The 21096-nt window shown below is 53.6% G+C and overlaps 1 protein-coding gene across 1 annotated transcript; it reads left to right on the top strand.

The window, feature by feature from the left end:
- The first annotated feature begins 10362 nt into the window (after positions 1–10362).
- On the top strand, positions 10363–19682 carry grwd1 (glutamate-rich WD repeat containing 1). Its single transcript, XM_042344884.1, has 7 exons — positions 10363–10603; positions 13113–13239; positions 14505–14667; positions 15403–15616; positions 16883–17025; positions 17904–18101; positions 19076–19682. Exons 1-7 carry the CDS (start codon positions 10435–10437, stop codon positions 19376–19378), a joined length of 1317 nt encoding a protein of 438 aa, XP_042200818.1. The 5' UTR covers positions 10363–10434; the 3' UTR covers positions 19379–19682.
- The last annotated feature ends 1414 nt before the right edge of the window (positions 19683–21096 follow it).

The following is a 21096-nucleotide window of genomic DNA, read 5'->3' as shown; positions in this document are numbered from 1 at the left end:
AACCCTCCCACTCAGCTCCTGTTAACCCTGCAACCAAAGCCCTAACGGGTAGGGTGGTCCGAGCTGAACAGCAGCAACAAATGTAAATTTATAGAGCACTTTTCGCATCAGGAGGACATCCCAAGGCAGTGGGAAAGCTTGCCAGACAGTGATATCAATGGCAAGCTATCCGGGTTTAGCTGGTTAGACTCCAGCAATTACCCCAACGCACTCTGGCGTCCCCACAAGCCTTGGATCGTGCTAACCTGCCCCTAATACTCTCTGGAATTAGGGCAGCAGAAGCGTGTCCAGGACACACTTCATTCCAACAATCTGCCTCTGGGATTTCCGTGTGGAGGTGGGATGTATGGAATTCTCGCTTTGATTTGGAGACTCTTAAGCAATGGTTTCTGTGTATTTTGTGGGCGAAAGGCAACAGTCAATTGCATACAGCAGTGTCCCACAAACAGTTATGACTATCAGAAAGCCAATCAACTAACAACCAGGTTCAACAACAACAACAACAGCTTGGATTTGTATAGCGCCCTCCACAACGGAGCCTCGGGCTGTAGTGGCTGAAGGCACGGCCACCGAGGGTGGACCAGAGGACTTGGGGGACGAGGAGGAGGCCAGACCCGGTGGAACGAAGGCAACGGGTACTGTTGTGAGGAGAGAGGAGGTCCGAGAGGTCGGGGGGTGCAGAGGAGTGGAGGGATTTGAAGACAAGAGTGCGGATCTTAAGTCAATCCTCTCTGGGATAGGCAGTCAGTACAGTCTGGCAAGGACTGGGGGGACCGGGGAGCGGGGTTTGGTGCGGGTGAGAATGTGGGCGGCAGAGTTTTGAATAATCTGAATTTTATGGATGGTAGTGGATGGGAGACCGGCGCGGAGGGCGTTAGAGTAGTCCAGCCGAGAGCTGACAAAGGCATGGACCAGGGTTTCAGCGGCTTTTGGAGTGAGGTATTGGCGGAGACGGGCGGTGCGTCGGAGGTGTGGAAGAAAGCGGTGCTGGTGAGGGACCGGTTGTGGGGGAGGAAGGATAATTGGGGGTTCCTACTGACAGAGGTGTGTGGAGTAAGGAAACTCGCCTAAGGATTTGAACCCAGGTCCTCTCGCTTGTCAGGCGAGCTCTCTAACTCATACGCTTCAGGACTTCAATAATAATGATAATGTAGTAACCATAATAATCGCGCCTTATGTCATTGAGACATCTCGAAGCGCTTCACCGAATATACCGCAAAGTGAAGTGATTCGCAAAGTGAAGTGAAGTATATACTGTAAAGTGGATTATTATATAATTATAATAAGAAAAGCAGCCTTTTCTCCCTCTAAACCTCATCCCTGAACTGCAACTAAATTCCCCTCGGAAAGTGATCCGCCAATCGACTAACAATTCCTAATAACTGTTGGAGTAAACGCAACCCAAGTCTGTTTCGCTTGTGAGACGAGTGCACTAACCCACTGCTACGACAGGACTCCAGTTCGGTTCCCAGAAAGAAACTGCGAAACAAACGGTTAAATCAAATACCCATCTGCGCGGTGACCTCGTGGATCTCCTCTGAGTTCGGGTCTTTCGGGCCTCGATTGTCCGCAATGTAGACGTCGTCGCTGAGCGAGTAAGATGTCGGCCGGACGGATTGTACCTCAGAAACGCGTTCCGCAGGTCTTCGTTTGCGGTCGTGGCCGTATCTGTTAACGTAAGAACATAACAATGACAATCCCTCGACGCGTCTTTGAGACGTCCCAAAGCACTTCGCAAGACAGACACACTGTAAAGTGAGTTGACTGCGTACTTTGCGGGCAAAAAAAAACACGGCAGCCAACTGCGCACAAACAGTCGCGATTAAGTGGCCAAATTATTATTATTATTTACTTGGTTTTATTTTTTCTTTAAAAATTGATAGGGGGTTTTATTCCCGGGAAAGAGATCCGCCGATCGACGGACAACCGGGTTCCTACTTACTGCCGAGTAAACAGAGGAGTAAGGAAACTTGCCCAACGTTTGGTTTGGGGAACGTTTCGGGAATCGAACCCAGGTCTCTCACTTGCGAGGGCCAAACGTCGGGCGCATCTCCTTAATCCATACGTCTCTCTCTGTCTCTACCCAGCAGTAAGCAGCAGTAGTTGGTCGATTGACGGATCGCTTTTCCGGGGGGCAATAATTCCTTCAGGAGAAATGAGTAATAATAACAAATGATTTCATTTCAGTCCGTGACTGTGTGTGTGTGTTGGGACGCCGCGGTATGCGTGTGGTTGCCGAGTTTCGCCCGCAAAAACATACAGACAATTCGCTTTACAGGGTATCCTGCGAAGCGCTTTGGGACGTCTTGAGGACACGATAAGGCGCGAGGATTATCGCTCTTATTAATGAAGTACACGGTCTCACCGACCTGGGACTGGACGCTGCTGCGTGCTGTCAGCTCACCAACGGAGCGGTGTGCGCTCGCGTTTCTCTCAGAACAAAACTGGCAGTTAACAAGGGAAATGTGTCATTGTATATTTTTTGGGTGTCCTGACGCCCGCGGAAACCCATCACCGTCGCTTAAGGAGCCTCCGAACCAAGCCGAGAACTCCTTGCCTCCCACCCACACCTGGAAATTCCTGTGTGTTGGAATATCTCTCTCTCTCTCTCTCTCTCTATCTATCTCTCTATCTGTCTCTGTCTCTCTCTCTCTCCCACTGGAGGGACGCCCTCTGCTTACCTATTTCGGGAGCGCTTTCCGGCGATAATGATCCCCTCAATAAAAATCATAATCATTTGGCCACTCAATCCATGACGGTCCCCGGGACGCCGCTGCGCGCAGTTGGCTGCCGCGTTTCGCCCACAAAGTATACAGTAAACTCACGTGACGGTATAGTCGTGGAGACGTCTTAATTACCCGATAAAGCGCAATGTCAAACGCGAGGATTATTAGCTTTATTATTATTTTTATTATTATTATTATCAATGCAATTTAACGCGTGGGGGTGGGGGTGGGGGTAGGGGTGGGGGGTGAGTCTGCTGTGCGGGTGGAGCATCGCTGCCGTCTCCTGGTGAGCAGAGGAACTGCGGCACCATCCGGGGCGTCAAACAAGGCTTGGGGACCCCGGAGTGTGCGTTGGGGTAACTGCTGGAGGCTAATCCTGCGGACCCTTCTGGCTCAGGAACCGGACTGGAGACCGTCACAGAGGCCTCGCTCGATTCCCACACTCCACATGTTCCACAAACATGTCACCTCGGGGCCACTTCAGCTCGAGGAGACCCCATTTACCTCCGCATCCCCCCACCCCACCACAACCCCCCCCCCCGCTCCCCACCCCACCGCCCAACCCAAGGAGGTACATCTTCTTACTCAACAAACCACGACTTACTTGAAACAACAACTCCACATATTTCAGAGCTGTTAGATAATAATAATAAGGAAATAATAAAGTCAGGAAACTTGCTCCACGTTTCATCCGGCCAGGAATTGAACCCAGGTCTCGCGCTTGTGAGGTGAGCGCTCTAACCGCTGAGCTACAGGACTCCACAAGACCTGACTTTGCGAATGGTACACAGTCTGTGTGCGTCGCCTTTCATGAACAAATTGAATGTCTTTTCACTGCGGGTGTTTCCAGTCAATATCAATAGCATTTGGTCAGTTGATTTCCGCTAAAAGCCAAAGAAAAAGCCGCATTGGCTCCATTCCAGTGGACGTGGGCAATCGCTGGAGACAAGTCGGTTCAGTGTTTCTCCTGCCAAGGCAGAAAAAAAAAATCCCACATGTCCAAACCAATTCCCTGTCTTGGCTTCACCAAAACATTGTGCAGGATTCAGAGCAAACATCAGGAGCAATGTCGGGATTGGCTGCTGCGTTTCGCCCACAAAATGCACAGTCACTCTGCTTTACAGTGTTTGCCTTTGCCGTGAAGCACTTTGCGACGTCTCAACGACTTGATCGGGCGCAACATCACTGTTATTCGTGGGGGAGGCGGGCAACGTGGCAGAAGTTGGGGGGAAAGGCAGAACAGATCGCGGCACAGATGCTGAGAGAGGAGGGGGAGATGGGGATGAAAGTGCGGAGGGTGGGGAAGGGGAGGCGCTGGATGGGAGGAGGCGGGGGGTGAGTGGTGGGGTCTCCTCTTGTCAGATCCTTTATCATTAACTATTGGCTATTTCACTTCGGAGGAATTGCAATAGCTATAATAATAATAATAATAATAATAACAACAACCCTTGCATTTGATACAGCACCTCATCACACGTTTCGCCGAACATACTGTAAAGTGTAGTGACTGCATTTTGTGGGCGAAACACAGCGGCCAACAGTTGCGGCCCAAATCCACTTCGTGGATCGAAGCCACCAGTTTATTTTTTTTAACGCCTTTTTCACCCGTGGGGGGAAAAAAACATCCGCGAACCAACTAACAACCGGGTTCCTATTCGCCGCTGAGGCACACGGGTGGAGAACAGAAACTTGTCAAAAAATTTACGCCCGGCCGGAAGTCAAACCCAGGTGTCTCGCTTGCGAGGCGAGCGCTCTAACCACTGAGCCCCAGGACTCCACGTCTGTTACAGTCACTTTCCAGATAATGATCGGAGTCAGACTAGGAATAGCATTGGGTCGCACGATTTCTGTGAAGTCCACGTTGACTCAATTTCCCGTCAGCGATCAGCAAAAATAATCTTTTTACTGTCAACCGGCGAAGCAAACAGCTCCCCCCCCCACCCCCCACCCCACTTGCATTTGATATCGCGCCTCATCACGTCTTAGAAATGTCTCAAAGCGTTTCGTAGGGATAATTAACTGCATATTTTGTGGGCAAATTGCGCACAGCAATGTCCCACGAACAGTCGTGGATTCAGTGGCCAAATTATTATCATTTTGTTTGTATTTTTTTAAGGGACTATTACCCCCGGAAAGTGATCCTGTTGTGGACTGAGTGATCAAATTTTGGGGTGGATTGCTATCCCGACAGTGCTATCTGGGGGGGAATGTGCCATTAAAAAAAAAATTGCATCACTTAATTCTTGATTACATCATTAATATAATGATATTATTATTATTAATTATTATTATTGTCTTGGACGGTCACACACAAGCTTGTGCCTCTATCGCTCGCAGACCACCAACGCTACACTGTGATTAGTGCTGCACAAGTGTGTGCAGAATGCAGGATACTGTATGCTGTGTCCTGTAGCTCAGGGCGCTCGCCTGGCAAGCGAGAGGACCCAAGTTCAATCCCCGGCAGAGCGAAACCTTAGGCAAGTCTTCTCACTCCACACGCACCCCTCTCTTTACCTCGCGGGAAGTAGGTACCCGGCTGTTAGTCGATTAGCGGATCACTTTTCCGGGAGTAATAATCCCTTCAAAATAAACGCGTAAATAACTAAAGTAATAATAAATTGGTCACTCGATCCACGATCGTTTGTCAGACACAATCGGCCGCTGCATTTTTTCTCCGCAATACGTCATCTGCAGCCCGTGTCCTATCCCGCCCGAGGCTCCACCACCCTGTCACCCCATCCACCGGCTTCCCATCACACAGGAGATACAGTTCAAGATCCTGGTCCTCACCTTCAAAGCCCTTCATGGCTTTGCTCCCCACCCTGCCTCTGCGACCTCCTAACCCCCTACCATCCTGTTCGCTCCCTCCGCTCAGCGGGCTCCGGCCCCTGCCTCACCCGCCCCACCATTGGCAGGTGGGAACCTCAGCCACTCTGCCCCCACCCTTTGAAACTTCATCCCGTCTCGCCCCCTCCCTCGCCTCCTTCAAGACCCAACTCAAGACCCTCCTCTTGAACTTTGATCACCCTCCTTTCCCTCCCACAACCCCCACCCGCCCTCCTTCCCAGATTCCGAACCCCAGCTCGGGTCTGAAACAGTGATGGTAAATTTGTCCGAATGACAGTATTGTCGTATATTTTCCTTTAAAACATTTTTTTGTTGAAGGGGATTACTGTTATAATGATATGAGATGATAACGATCGTTATCCCCAGAAAGCAATCCACCAATCCGCCGGGTTCGATTCCCGGGCGGCGCGAAACACGAGGTAAGTTTCCTCTGTTCCGCCTCTGTTTACCTGCAGTCAGTAGGAACACGTCAAACGTATGAAAATTGCCTCAATGTAAGATGTATGTTGGGGTTATGATAAAACAATTTAGAAGAAATAGAGAAACACTCGCTGGGGTAACGGACGGATGCGCCCTGAAAACCTACTTATGTTGGCAAAAGGAGGGCGAACGAAAGAAAACGAGGTAACTTTGGTCATAGTCGGGAGGTTGTTCATCATAACTCGACCAATTAGTATGAGTTAATGAGGCTGGAAGAGTAGAGATGAGGAGACAGATGTATCCTTGATACATCAAGGTTGAAGCCGAGCTTGTGGGCCTCCTGCACAAACAGGACCGAGGGAGGTAACTGAAAGGAGGACACGTTTTAGAAAAACATCAGTTATCTTGTCCGGTCAGACCAAAGGTCAGGAGAGACGTGCAGAAATTGGGAAAAACCACCCCAAAAACCTGTGTAAAAAGGGAGATAGTCAGCCTGGGAGCAGAGATCAGAGGGTCACCATAAGTTTGGGAGTATATCACTAAACTGCTCGGGCTCAGGAGAGGGAAGACGAAGAACGGCTGCTGTTGACCCCTGTAAACTGGTAGTATGAGTACTTCTTAACCGCGTGTGAAGAATGTTTTTTTTATATAATATAATCAAGTATAATCATTCTGCTTTGATATAATCATTGCATTCTGGTATTGCTTATTGGATCATTTACCTTTCTTTGTATTGTATGATTGCTATTACCTGTTGGGTATCGAAGTAAAGCATCCAAAGGTGTGTCACGCCATACTTGGTGTTTGTCGAGTCTTTTGACCGAACCCGGGCTTCCTTTTTCCCAACAAGCGAGAGGACCCGGGTTCAATTCCCAACCAGGGCGAAACCTTAGGCAAGTTTCCTGACTCCACACACCGGCCTCTGTTTGCTTACCAGTCAGTAGGGGGACCCAGTTGTCAGTCAATTGGTGAGTTGCTTTTGCGGGGGGAATAATAATTTATAATAAAAAATTGGGCGACTCAATCCACGACTGTTTGTGGGACGCTGTTGTGTGCAATTGGCTGCCGCGGGTCACCCACAAAATATAGTCGATTCACTTTACACTATGCGCTATGAAGCGCTTTGAGAAGCCTCGACGACGTGATAAGGCGCTGTACCAAATGTAAGGATTATTATTATTAATTTACTGACGAGTGTTTTTTTCTTTGATGTTCGTAAAGGGCTGGAATGAATTTGTGCGTTGGATTGACATGATGCTGTCTTACGCTAAAGAAGAGGAGCCCAAGCTGGCTCACTTCTTGAACACCACCCCTGACGCTGAGAAATGGATTGAGGAATCTGCCGAACGGAAGATAGCGGATGGAAAAATGGATCGCGAAAGCTGAACGATTGGAAAAGAAAGTTCAATTCTTAAATATATCCATCTACAACGGCTAAAGCTTGCGTTTGGTGGAGTCCTGTAGCTCAGGCGTTAGCGCACGCGCCTCGAAAGTAAGAAGACCTGGGATTCGATCTCCAGGCAGCGTGAAACCTTAGGCAAGTTTACTCTCTCCACACACACACACACACCCACGCACACCTCTGTTTACACAGCAGTAAGTAGGATCGTCAGTCGTTTGGCGGAGATAATAATTCCTTAAAAAAGTAACAACTTGGTCGCTCAATCCGTGACTGTTTATGGGGACGCTGCTGTGCGCAATCGGCTCCCACGATTCGCCCACAAGGTATACGGTCCATTCACGTCACGGTATATTGGTTGAGACGTCTCGAAGGCGTGATAAGATCCTGCATCCTGTAACCGCTCGTGTTGGCAGGAGTGGGACACGCCGGGAAGACAGAACTTTCACAACTGTTGCAACAAAAAAAAGGTTTTATTTTGACCAGGAAGCTCACCATTTTTTACCTGTCCGCTCCTTCTCAGCGCCCTGCGGCCTGATCCACATCCCCCGCCCGGTCAGCTCCACCATCGGCGGTCAGGTATCTGCCCCCACCCCACATTCCCTTCGCCTTGTCCCCTCCCCTGCCTCCATTAAGACCCATCTCAAGACCCTCCTCTTCGACTGCGCCTTAGGGTCCCCCTCCGTGCCCTCCAACCCTCCTGATCCCAACCCCCAGCTCGGGTCCCGATCGCTGACTGTCCAGCGCGTTGTCACGTGCTCCCGACGTGATAGTGGCTTCACAAATGTCAGCTCCCCTCTCGACTCTCTTCCCCCTCCTCGCTCCCTCCCTTCCTTCCCCTCACCCTGACCATTTCCCCCCTCCTCGCTCCCTCCCTTCCCTCCCCTTGACCATTTCCCCCCCAATGCTCGGGTCATGACCCAACTGTGCAGCGCCTTGGGACGTCCTCCTGACGTGAAAGGCGCTTTATAAATGGAATCTTGTTGTTGTTGCTGTTGTTTGTGTATTTTGTGGGCGAGACACGGCAGCCAACTGTGCGCGGCAGTGTCCCACAAACACTCGTGGGTCGAGTCACTCCATGTTTTTTATTATCGCCCGCGAAAGCAATTCACCAACTGACTGACAACCGGGTCCCGACTTACTGGTACGTAAACAGAGAGGTCTGTGTGTGGAGTAAGGAAACTTGCCTGAGGTTTTGCCGTGGCCGAGAATCGAACCCAGGTCCTCGTGCCTGTGAGGCTCTCTAACCGCTGGCCTTACAGCGCTCGCAAACTAAAAAGAAGCATTCGTACTTTTGAGTTAGATACACAAATATGTTCTGTCCAAATAACTCGTGCTTTTTGGTAATCAATTCCACGCTGTTGATTAAACTTACCGTAATAATAATAATAATAATAATAATAATAATAAAAATCATTGCATTTGATGTAACTCCTTGTGACGTCGTTGAGACGGGGCTCGGGGGTTTGGGTGTTCGGGGGCTCAGGTGTTCGGGGGTTCGGGTGTTCGGTGCTTGGGGGTTCGGGGGCTTGGGGGTTCGGGGGCTCAGGCTCGGGTTCGGGGCTTGGGGTTTCGGGGGTTCGGGTGTTCGGGGGCTCTGATGTTCGGGGGTTCGGGGGCTCGGGGGTTCGGGGGCTCGGGTGTTCGGGGGCTCAGGCTCGGGTGTTCGGGGCTTGGGGTTTCGGGGGTTCGGGTGTTCGGGGGCTCTGATGTTCGGGGGTTCGGTGGCTCGGGTGTTCTGGGGTTCGGGGGCTTAGGGGTACTGGGATTCAGGGGTTCGGGTGTTCGGGGGTTCAGGGGCTCGGGGGTTCGGGGGCTTAGGGGTTCTGGGATTCGGGGGTTCGGGTGTTCGGGGGCTCTGATGTTCGGGGGTTCGGGTGTACTGGGATTCGGGGGTTCGGGGGTTCAGGGGCTTGGGGGTTCAGGGGCTCGGGGGTTCAGGGGCTCGGGGGTTCAGGGGCTCGGGGGTTCAGGGGCTCGGAGGTTCGGGGGCTCGGGGGTTGTGGGATTCGGGGGTTCGGGTGTTCGGGGGCTCTGATGTTCGGGGGTTCGGGGGTTCTGGGGTTTGGGGGTTTGGGTTCGGCTCCGGTCTGCTCCACATCCCCCGCCCCAACCGCCCGACCATCGGTGGCCTTCAGCCTCTCAGCCCCGAGGCTCTGGAACCCCATCCCCAGTGCCTTCACCGCTTCCTCCCTTTCCTCCTTCAAGGCCGGTCTCAAGACCTTTCTCTTTGACCTTCAGCCTTCAGCTCCGCTCTCGACTCTCTACCCCCTCCTCGCTCCCTCCCTTCCCTCCCCTCACCCTGACCATTCCCCCTCCTCGCTCCCTCCCTCCCCTCCCCTCACCCTGACCATTTCCCCCCTCCTCGCTCCCTCCCTTCCCTCCCCTCCCCTGACCATCTCCCCAATGCTCGGGTCCTGACCCAACTGTACAGCGCCTCAGGACGTCCTCCTGACGTGAAAGGCGCTTTATAAATGGAATCTTGTTGTTATTGTTCGGGTGTTCGGGGGTTCAGGGGTTCGGGGCTCTGGTGTTCGGGTGTTCGGGGGCTCTGGTGTTCGGGTGTTCGGGGGCTCTGGTGTTCGGGGGCTCTGGTGTTCGGGGCTCTGGTGTTCGGGTGTTCGGGGGCTCTGGTGTTCGGGTGTTCGGGGGCTCTGGTGTTCGGGGGCTCTGGTGTTCGGGGGCTCTGGTGTTCGGGTGTTCGGGGCTCTGGTGTTCGGGGACTCGGGTGTTCGGGTGTTCGGGGGCTCTGGTGTTCGGGGACTCGGGTGTTCGGGTGTTCGGGGGCTCTGGTGTTCGGGGACTCGGGTGTTCGGGGGCTCTGGTGTTCGGGGACTCGGGTGTTCGGGGCTCTGGTGTTCGGGGGCTCTGGTGTTCGGGGGCTCTGGTGTTCGGGGTATCGGGTGTTCGGGGACTCGGGTGTTCGGGGGCTCTGGTGTTCGGGGGCTCTGGTGTTCGGGGTATCGGGTGTTCGGGGACTCGGGTGTTCGGGTTTCCGGCGCTGAGGAAACAAACCGTCATTTCTCCACATGTCGCGCGGGGATGAACCGGGGTCACGTGTCGGGGGAGGAGCCGCCGCCGCCGCCGCCGGAAGTTCCGGTTGAAGCCGCACTGGGGCCGGGGATGGGGATGGAATCGGAGATGGGGGCGATGGAGGCGGAGATGGAGCGCGATCCCAGCGCTTATCTGGTGTTTGAGAAGCTCCAGAGCGGTAACTACTGAGTCAGAGGCCGCGTGTGTCTGTCTGTGAGAGAGAGAGAGTGTGTGTGTCTGTGAGAGAGAGAGAGAGAGTGTGTGTGTGTCTGTGAGAGAGAGAGAGAGTGTGTGTGTCTGTGAGAGAGAGAGTGTGTGTGTGTCTGTGAGAGAGAGAGAGAGAGTGTGTGTCTGTGAGAGAGAGAGAGACAGTGTGTGTGTCTGTGAGAGAGAGAGAGTGAGAGAGAGAGAGAGTGTGTGTCTGAGAGAGAGAGACAGTGTGTGTCTGAGAGAGAGAGAGAGAGAGACAGTGTGTGTCTGAGTGAGTGAGAGAGAGAGAGACAGTGTGTGTCTGTGAGAGAGAGAGAGACAGTGTGTGTCTGTGAGAGAGAGAGAGAGAGACAGTGTGTGTCTGAGAGAGAGTTGTGTGTCTGTGAGAGAGTGAGTGTGAGAGAGACAGTGTGTGTCTGTGAGAGAGTGAGTGTGAGAGAGAGACAGTGTGTGTCTGTGAGAGAGTGAGAGAGAGAGAGAGAGACAGTGTGTGTCTGAGAGAGAGAGAGACTGTGTGTCTGAGAGAGAGTGAGTGTGAGAGAGAGACAGTGTGTGTCTGTGAGAATGTGAGTGAGAGAGAGAGAGACAGTGTGTGTCTGAGAGAGAGAGAGAGAGACAGTGTGTGTCTGAGAGAGAGTGAGTGTGAGGGAGAGACAGTGTGTGTCTGAGAGAGAGTGAGTGTGAGAGAGAGACAGTGTGTGTCTGTGAGAGTGAGTGTGAGAGAGAGAGACAGTGTGTGTCTGTGAGTGAGTGTGTGAGAGAGAGAGACAGTGTGTGTCTGTGAGTGAGAGAGAGAGAGAGACAGTGTATGTCTGTGAGTGAGAGAGTGTGAGAGAGAGAGGCAGTGTGTGTCTGTGAGTGAGAGAGAGAGAGACAGTGTCTGTCTGAGAGAGTGAGTGTGAAAGAGAGACAGTGTGTGTCTGAGAGAGTGAGTGAGAGAGAGAGACAGTGTGTGTCTGAGAGAGTGAGTGTGAGAGAGAGAGACAGTGTGTGTCTGTGAGTGAGTGAGAGAGAGAGAGAGAGACCGTGTCTGTCTGAGAGAGTGAGTGTGAAAGAGACAGTGTGTGTCTGTAAGAGTGAGTGTGAGAGAGAGAGAGACAGTGTGTGTCTGTGAGTGAGAGAGAGAGAGAGACAGTGTATGTCTGTGAGTGAGAGAGTGTGAGAGAGACAGTGTGTGTCTGTGAGTGAGAGAGAGAGAGAGACAGTGTGTGTCTGAGAGAGTGAGTGTGAGAGAGAGAGACAGTGTGTGTCTGTGAGTGAGTGAGAGAGAGAGAGACCGTGTCTGTCTGAGAGAGTGAGTGTGAAAGAGAGACAGTGTGTGTCTGTAAGAGTGAGTGTGAGAGAGAGAGAGACAGTGTGTGTCTGTGAGTGAGAGAGAGAGAGAGACAGTGTATGTCTGTGAGTGAGAGTGTGAGAGAGAGAGGCAGTGTGTGTCTGTGAGTGAGAGAGAGAGAGACAGTGTCTGTCTGAGAGAGTGAGTGTGAAAGAGAGACAGTGTGTGTCTGAGAGAGTGAGTGAGAGAGAGAGACAGTGTGTGTCTGAGAGAGTGAGTGTGAGAGAGAGAGACAGTGTGTGTCTGTGAGTGAGTGAGAGAGAGACAGTGTGTCTGTGAGAGAGTGAGTGAGAGAGAGACAGTGTGTGTCTGAGAGAGTGAGTGTGAAAGAGAGACAGTGTGTGTCTGTGAGAGAGTGAGTGAGAGAGAGACAGTGTGTGTCTGTGAGTGAGTGTGTGAGAGAGAGAGAGACAGTGTGTGTCTTTGAGTGAGTGTGTGTGAGAGAGAGAGAGAGAGACAGTGTGTGTCTGTGAGTGTGTGTGAGAGAGAGAGACAGTGTGTGTCTGTGAGTGAGAGAGAGAGACAGTGTGTGTCTGAGAGAGTGAGTGTGAAAGAGAGACAGTGTGTGTCTGTGAGAGAGTGAGTGAGAGAGAGACAGTGTGTGTCTGTGAGTGAGTGTGTGAGAGAGAGAGAGAGAGACAGTGTGTGTCTTTGAGTGAGTGTGTGTGAGAGAGAGAGAGAGAGACAGTGTGTGTCTGTGAGTGTGTGTGAGAGAGAGAGACAGTGTGTGTCTGTGAGTGAGAGAGAGAGACAGTGTGTGTCTGTGAGTGAGTGTGTGAGAGAGAGACAGTGTGTGTCTTTGAGTGAGTGTGTGAGAGAGAGAGAGACAGTGTGTGTCTGTGAGTGTGTGAGAGAGAGAGAGAGAGACAGTGTGTGTCTGTGAGTGAGTGAGTGAGAGAGAGACAGTGTGTGTCTGTGAGAGAGTGAGTGAGAGAGAGAGACAGTGTGTGTCTGTGAGTGAGTGTGTGAGAGAGAGAGAGAGAGAGAGACAGTGTGTGTCTGTGAGTGTGTGAGAGAGAGACAGTGTGTGTCTGTGAGAGAGTGAGTGTGAGAGAGAGAGACAGTGTGTGTCTTTGAGTGAGTTAGTGAGAGAGAGACAGTGTGTATCTGTGAGTGAGTGACTCTCTCTCCCCCCCCCCCCCAGGGGCGCCATGTCTGAGTTTCGACATCCTGCAGGACCGAGCGGCAGCCGCAGAGGTACCTGCGTCCACGGCCCCCCTCAGCCTGTACCTGTGCGCGGGGACGCAGGCCGAGACCACCGCAGCCAACAGGTGAGGGCGACCCCCGACTCTCGAGCTTCGACCAGAAACGGTCCATAACGAGAAACACTTTGACGTCCGCCACAGCTGGTCCCGGGCTGACACCGGCCGTCGCCGTTCAATAAGGAACACTATCATTATTATTATTATTATTATTATCATTAATCGTGATAATATGAAATAATAATGATAATAATTGGGCGATGAGCAGCCTCGCAGGCGCCTCCCTCCACAAGCCGGGAGTCCTGTAGCTCAGCGGTTAGAGCACGCGCCTCGCGAGCGAGCGAGAGGACCTGAGTTCGATTCCCCCCCGGCAGGTCAGGGTGAAACGTTGGATAAGTTTCCTTACTCCACACACACACACGCAGACGCGCGCGCGCGCTCGCGCCTGATAATAATCCCTCAAGGAAAAGAAATAATAAATCGGTCACTTCAATCCACGGCTGTTTGTGGGACGCTGCTGTGCGCGATTGGCCCCCGCTTTTCGCGCACAAGTACACGGTCCAATTCACTTTACAGTCTATCCTGCGAAGCGCTTTGAGAGGTCGGGAAGATGTGAAAAGCGCTACGTCGAGTGCAAGGGTTGTTGTTATTACTAGAAGCCGCAGATATTCCCGGAAATCTGCAGCTCCCGCACCAGGCTACGTCACCCCCTCGCGCCCACCCTCACCCCCAGAGGATAGAGTTCAAAAATCCTCGTCCTTGCCTTCAAAGCCCCCGCCCGCCCGCCCCACCCCCCCCGCGGCCTTGCTCCTCCCAACCTCTGTGATCTGCTAACTCCTTACCGACCTGTCCACCCCCTCCGCTCAGCGGCCTCTGTCCCCACCATCGGAGAGTGAGTTGCAGGCCGACTAGTCAGGAGGCGCTGTATCAAATGCAGGGATTATTATTATTATTATCATCATCATCATCACGTCGTCGAGACGTCTTAAAGCGCTTCACAGGATATACTGTAGAGTGCAGAGGCTGTGTGTTTTGTGCCCTGCCCACCCCACCATTGGTGGGCGGGCCTTCCGCCACTCTGCCCCCACCCTCTGGAACTCCATCCCACAGTCCCTCCGCCTCGCCCCCCTCCCTTGCCTCCTCCGAGACCCGTCTCAAGACCTTCCTCTTCGGCCGTGCCTTCGGTCACCCTCCCTCACCACACCCACCCCCACGCCCTCCACCCTCCCCGATCCCGACCCCACAGCTCGGGTCCAAAACACTTGCACCGGCGCCTTGGGACGTCCTCCTGATGTGAAGGTGCTGCGGAAATGTAATGTGTTGTTGTCTCTCAGGCTGATCCTGATGAAACTGTCCAACGTCCGGGTCTCCGAGCCAAAGGTGGGCTCAGACTCGGAGTCCGATAGCAGTGATGATGATGATGAAGAGGATGAGGAGAAGCAGCCAAGGCTAGAGATCGCCATGATCCCATATCACGGCACCATCAACCGTGTCAGGGTGAGTGTCGCTCACACACTGTACTGTGTGCTGCTGTCTCTCTCACGCGCACACACAGGTTCTCTCACGCACACAGTCTGTCACGCTCACACACACACACAGTCTCTCACGCACACACACACAGTTTCTCACACACACGCACGCACACACAGTCTCATGCGCACACACAGTCTCTCAGGCACATGCAGTCACACACACACAGTCCCTCACACACACACACACATGCAGTCTCTCACACACACACACACACACATGCAGTCTCAGGCACACGCAGTCTCACACACACACAAACAGAGTCTCTCATACGCAGTCACACGCACAGGCTCTATCGCACACACACACAATCTCTATCACACCCACATGTATGTCTTTATCACACACATTGTCTATCACACACAGTCTCTCACGCACACAGTCTTGCACACGTACACACATGCGCACAGTCTTTCTGTCTCATACACACACATGCACACACACACACAGTCCCTCTCTCACACACACACAGTCTCTCTCTCTCTCACACACAGTCTCTCTCTCACACACACAGTCTCTCTCTCTCTCACACACAGTCTCTCTCTCTCTCACACATAGTCTCTCTCTCACACACACACAGTCTCACGCACACACTATCTCCATAATAATAATAATAATAATCCTTGCATTTGATATATCTGTCTCTCACGCACACTATCTTCACCCCCTCCCCCCGCCGCACCCCCCCCCCCCCCCCCCCAGGTGCAGTCTGTGGGAGACTCCCCGGTGGCCGCTGTGTGGTCGGAGCGGGGACAGGTTGACCTGTGGCGGCTGCAGGAGTTGGTGAAGGCCGTGGAGGTGCCCGAGGCGATGGCGCACTTCCTCCAGAAGAGACAGAAGGAGCAGCGACCACTGACCTCCTTCACCGGCCACATGGCGGAGGGATACGCGCTGGACTGGAACCCTCTGGTCGCCGGTGAGTGAGGGGGTGAGGAGGGAGACGGGACGGGGGGGGGGGGGTGGGAGGGCTGAGGAGACCCGGGAGGTCTCTCGACAACAACAAGAAGGACATTCACGCGGCGACCTTCACGTTGGGAGGGCGTCCCGAGGCGCTGGACAGTCAGGGATTTGGACCGGAGCTGGCGGTTGGGATTGGGGGGGGGGTGTGGGGGGGAGGGCGGGGGCAGGAGTGTGACCGAAAGCATTTACACAGCGCTCCCTGCGCAGGGCAGAGACCGGAGCAACATGGTGTCGTCTCCGGATTACCGGCTGGTTCTCACCTTCAAGGTCCACCACGGCCTCGCCTCTCCCTGACCCCCGACCTCAATCGCCCCCCCTCGACCCCGCCGGTCAGAGCCGGGCACCCCCCTCGCCCGATCACCCGCGCTCTCGGCCTCCGCTCTTGGCCGCTCCAACCTCCTCCGCGCCTCCGGGCTCAGGACAAGGCCGATCTCTCGCCGGCCGTCTCCTGTAACTCTCTCTCTCTCTCTCTGTGATCCTCTTCACCAGCGCCTCCTGGATCCCGGGTCGCAGTCCGCTCCCGGCTGCCGGAATGGCCAAGTGCGCGGGAACCACGGGCCCCAGCGCCGCCAGACCCGCGCGAGGCTGAGAGGGGACAGCACTGCTGATCCCCCCCCCGTCGGCCTGCCCGCTCCCTCCCTCCGTTTGGGCGGCTCCGGCCGCTCCCGTGTCTCCTGCCCGACCTCCAGCCTCGGCCCCATCCTTTATAACTTCATCCCCCGGTCCCTTCGCCTCGTTCCCCCCCCCCACACCCACCACAGTGCCTCCTTCAAGGCACGACTCAAGACGCTTTTTTTCGACTTCTTTCAGCTGCTCCTGTCTGCCCTCCTTCATCCCAACCCGAACCCCCCCTCCGCTCCCACCCCCCACCCCCACACTCCAGTCCTGATCCCCGACTGTCCAGGGCTTTGGGACGTCCTCTCGACATTAACAACAGCAACAACAACATTACATTTATAGAGTGCCTTTCATGTCCGGAGGACGCCCCAAGGCGCTGGACATAAGGGTCGGGACCCGAGCATTGGGGGGGGGGGGGGAAATGGTCAGGGTGAGGGGAGGGAAGGGAGGGAGCGAGGAGGGGGTAGAGAGGCGAGAGGGGAGGTGAAGGCGCGGTTAAAAAGGCGCTTTACACATGCCATTTTTTTTGGTGGTGGTGGTGCTGTCATGGGGTCAGTGTGTTCCAGGCTGGTCACTGGGGTCCGGGGGGGTCTCTGTGTTGCAGGACGGCTGGTCACGGGGGACGTGAAGGGGAGACTCCATGTTTGGGAACCCCGGGAGGATGGCACCTGGTCCGTCGATCAGAGACCCCTGACCGGGCACAGCCAGTCAGCGGAGGACGTGCAGTGGTCACCCAACGAGCCCACGGTCAGTCTCTCTCTTTCTCTTTCTCTCTCTCTCTCTCTCGCTCTCCCCGGCTCTTTCACATCTCTCCTCCCTCTCTCTCGTGCTCTCTCTCGCTCGCACACTCACTCGCACTCTCGCTCGCACACTCTCTCACTCGCGCACTCGCTCACACACTCTCTCACTCGTACTCTCACTCACACATACTCACTCGCACTCTCGCTCACACATACTCACTCGCACTCTCGCTCACACACACTCACTCGCTCACACACTCTCTCACTCGCACTCTCGCTCACACACACTCACTCGCACTCTCGCTCACACACTCACTCGCACTCTCGCTCACACACACTCACTCGCTCACACTCGCGCTCGCTCACACTCTCGCTCGCACGCACTCTCGCTCGCACGCACTCTCGCTCGCACACAAGCTCGCTCACACACACTCTTGCTCACACACTCTCGCACTCTCTCGCTCGCGCACACTGCCGCTCGCACTCTCTCACTCGCACACTCACTCACACACCATCTTGCCCACGCACTCTCACCCTCTCTCTCACACTCCCGCTCTCTGACTCTCTCTGACACTCTCGCTACGTGACGCTTGCTTTCTCTCACTCTCTTTCTCACACGCTCCCTCTCTCTCTCTCTCTCTCTTTCTCTCTCTCACTCTCTCTGTGTCTCTCACACACTCCCCTCTCTCTCTGTCACGCTCCCTCACACTCCCTTTCTCTCTCTCTCACAAACATCTCATTCACTCACTCTCTCTCACACACTGTCTCTGTCTCTCACACACACTCCATCTCTCTCACTCTCTCTCACACACTCTCTCTCTCTCTCTCACTCCCTCTCTCTTTCACTCCCCCCCTCTCTCACTCTCACTCTCTCTCACTTGGCAGGTATTTGCCTCGTGCTCTGTAGACACCTCTCTGAGGGTGTGGGATATCAGGGCTCCCCCCTCGGCTGCCTGTATGATCTCGGTGCCCAACGCCCACAGCTCAGACGTTAACGTGATCAGCTGGAACCGGATGGAACCTTTTCTTGTGTCAGGGGGGGACGACGGAGCTGTAACCGTTTGGGACCTGAGACAGCTTCAGGTCAGTGGAGCTCAGACCTCCCCCAACCACCACCAACACCAACACCACCAACACCATCACCACCAACACCAACAACACCACAACCAACGACACCACCAACACGACCATCACCACAACATCAATAACAACCACCACCACCAACAACAATAATAATATTCCTGGCTTTAAATATCTAGGTCTCGAAGTATATTACAGAATATACTGTAAAGTGAATTGCTGCGGCAGCCAATTGCGCACAGCAACGTCTGTCCCACAAACGGTCAGGGATTGAGCCACCACAGTATTATTATTTATTTTGAAGGGATTATTACCCCCGGAAAAGCGACTAACGTATATGAACCGCTGCGTGGAGTAAGGAAACTTGGCCAAGGTTTCACCCCGGCCCAGGAAACAAACCCAGGTCCTCTCGCTGAGCTGCAGAACTCCAATCCTTCCCTCCTTCCTCCCCCCCCACCCCCACCCCCATCTCACTCCGGGACCATCACTTCAGGTCAACCCCCCTCCTCTCCGCTCACTGGAGTTCTGTGAGTCACTGGAGTGCAGTGGTTAGAGCACTCGCTTCGCAAGCGAGAGGACCCGGGTTCGATTCCCGCGTGGGGTGAAACCTCTGGCAAGTTTCCTTACTCCACATGGCTCTGTTTATCTAATAATAATAATAATAATCCTCGCATTTGATATAGAGCTTTATCACGTTGTCGATAAAACAACAACAATAATAAATTGGTCAATCCGATCCATGACTGTTAGTGGGACAGGCGCTGCTGTGCAGTTGGCTGCCGTGTTTCGCCCACAAAACACTCAGTGAATTTATTTTACGGTGACTCCTGTGAAGCGCTTGGAGACGCTGGGAGAGGGAGGAGGGGAGAGAGGGAGGGGAGAGGAGAGGGAAGGGAAGATGGAAAGGGGGAGGGGAGGAGCCGCTGTGTCAGATGCAGGGAATATTACTATTAAAGTTGTGAATCTCTGTGTTGCAGACGGGGCAGAGTGTGGCTACGTTTAAGCAGCATACGGCCCCCATCACGTCGGTGCAATGGCATCCCTCCGACCCGGGGGTCTTTGCCGCTGCAGGAGCCGACGACCGAGTCACCCAGTGGGATTTGGCGGTGGAGCGGGACGGCGAGGCGGGGGCGGAGGAGGCCAGGCTGCCCCCACAGCTCCTGTTCGTACACGAGGGCGACAACGACCTGAAGGAGCTGCATTGGGCCTCGCGCTATCCTGGGGTCCTGGTCACCACGGCTCACAGCGGCTTCACAGTGTTCAGGACCATCAGTGTGTGAGCCTGTGCCGACCAGGGCCAGAGCCGGTGGCCAAGGCCAGGGCCAGAGCAGTGCACAAGCTACAGCACATGAAGAGGCCATTCAGCCCATCGTGCCTGGCCTGGCCTGGCTGTGGGACAGGGCGGCCCATCCAGTCCCACTCGCTCACTCTTTCGAGCATAAAACGTACGGTCGATCCACTTTACAGTGTATTCTCGAACCCGGAGTGAAGCAACCTCACATCTGACTGAGTACAAGACGCTCCCCATCACCTCCTTCAGCTCTTGGCGTTGATGCCATTGCATAAACGTAACTGAAACCTCCAGCAAATCGCTTCCTCGTTTAGATAAACGGCCAGTGTCTGTGTGTGTGTGTCTGTCTGTGTGTGTCTGTCTGTCTGTGGAGTCCTGTAGCTCAGTGGTTAGAGCACTCGCTTTGCAAGTGAGAGACCTGAGTTCAATTCCAGGCAGAGGGCCAAACCTCGGGCAAGTTTCCTTACCCCACACAGAGCCTAATAATAATCCCTCCAAAACCCAAAACAATAATAAATGGGTCATTTTCAATCCACGACTGTTTGTGGGACATTGCTGTGCGCCATCGGCTGCCGCGTTCGCCCACAAATATACAGTCAATTCACTTTACAGTGTGTTCTGTGAAGCGCTTTGGGACGTCCTCTCCCGACGTGAAAAGCGCTAAATCAAATGGAAGGATTATTATTGTTATTATTATTATGTGTGTATGTGTCTATCTGTGTGTGTGTGTCGCTGTGTGTGTGTTGTCTGTGTGTGTGTCTGTATGTGTGTGTGAAGGAAAGTCAGATCAGGATTATTGCAGTTTACTACAGTAAACCTCACGTAAGTCTGATGGGCATTAAATCGTATAATCGCCCGTTGAAGAGTTTATATTCTATGCAAGTTTCACATAACTCACACTTTGCATAAGTCGTATTAAATGTTAAGTCAACCGGTGGATCGCTTTTCCGGAAGTAATAATGCCACCAAATAAATAATAATAACTTGGTCGCTCAATCCGCGACAGTTTGTGGGACGCTGCTGTGCGCAGGTGGGCTGCCGCGTTTCACCCACAAAATATACAGTCGATCCACTTCGCAGTGTGTTCTGCGAAGGGCTTTCGAGACGTCTCAATGACGTGATAAGCCGCTTTGCCGAATGCAAGGATTATTCTTATTACCATTACCCCCATTAGCCCGGCACGGTGTTTCTTTTCCAGTACCCACTCCAATTCCCTTTCGAAAGCTGCTCTCAAATCGGTTTCCCCCACCCTTTTCAGGCAGTGAATTCCAGACCGTTAACAACTCTCTGCGTTTAAAAAAAAATAATAATAATAATTCCCATCTCCGCTCTGGTTCTTTTCCCGATTATCTTATACCGACCGGGTGTCCCCTGGTGACCGACCCACCCACCCACCGGGGGAAACCGTTTCTCCGTGTTTACTCTTTATTTTGGAACACCCACAAAAATCTCCTCTCGACCTTCTCTGCTCTCAGGACAACGATCCCGGCCTCTCCGCGCAACTGACGTCCCTCGTCCCTGGCATCAGATTCCCAGCCCCCGGGAGTGAGGGAAATCACAGAGTGGGATCCTCGGACTCCTCGCTCACTGACCCAAAGCCCTCTCTCCCTCCCAGTTATTGGAACGCTGCCCCGTATTATCTTCGGTCAACTAAATATTTTCTTGGTTCAGACCGACTGGTTCCGGCGCGGAATCTCCGCAGTTCCT

Source organism: Callorhinchus milii, unplaced genomic scaffold (assembly GCF_018977255.1).
Source record: "Callorhinchus milii isolate IMCB2004 unplaced genomic scaffold, IMCB_Cmil_1.0 Scaffold30, whole genome shotgun sequence".
NCBI classification, from domain to species: Eukaryota; Metazoa; Chordata; class Chondrichthyes; order Chimaeriformes; family Callorhinchidae; genus Callorhinchus; species Callorhinchus milii.
Note: the sequence above shows the minus strand (reverse complement) of the source record. Positions and strands in the feature narration are given on the sequence as shown.

Excerpts from the sequence above, each read along its gene's own strand:
- grwd1 (XM_042344884.1), top strand. The coding sequence starts at position 10,435 with ATGAACCGGGGTCACGTGTCGGGGGAGGAGCCGCCGCCGCCGCCGCCG. Across the intron at positions 17,026-17,903 it reads GGTCACCCAACGAGCCCACG|GTATTTGCCTCGTGCTCTGT; the intron begins GTCAGTCTCTCT and ends CTCACTTGGCAG. Across the intron at positions 18,102-19,075 it reads GGGACCTGAGACAGCTTCAG|ACGGGGCAGAGTGTGGCTAC; the intron begins GTCAGTGGAGCT and ends TCTGTGTTGCAG.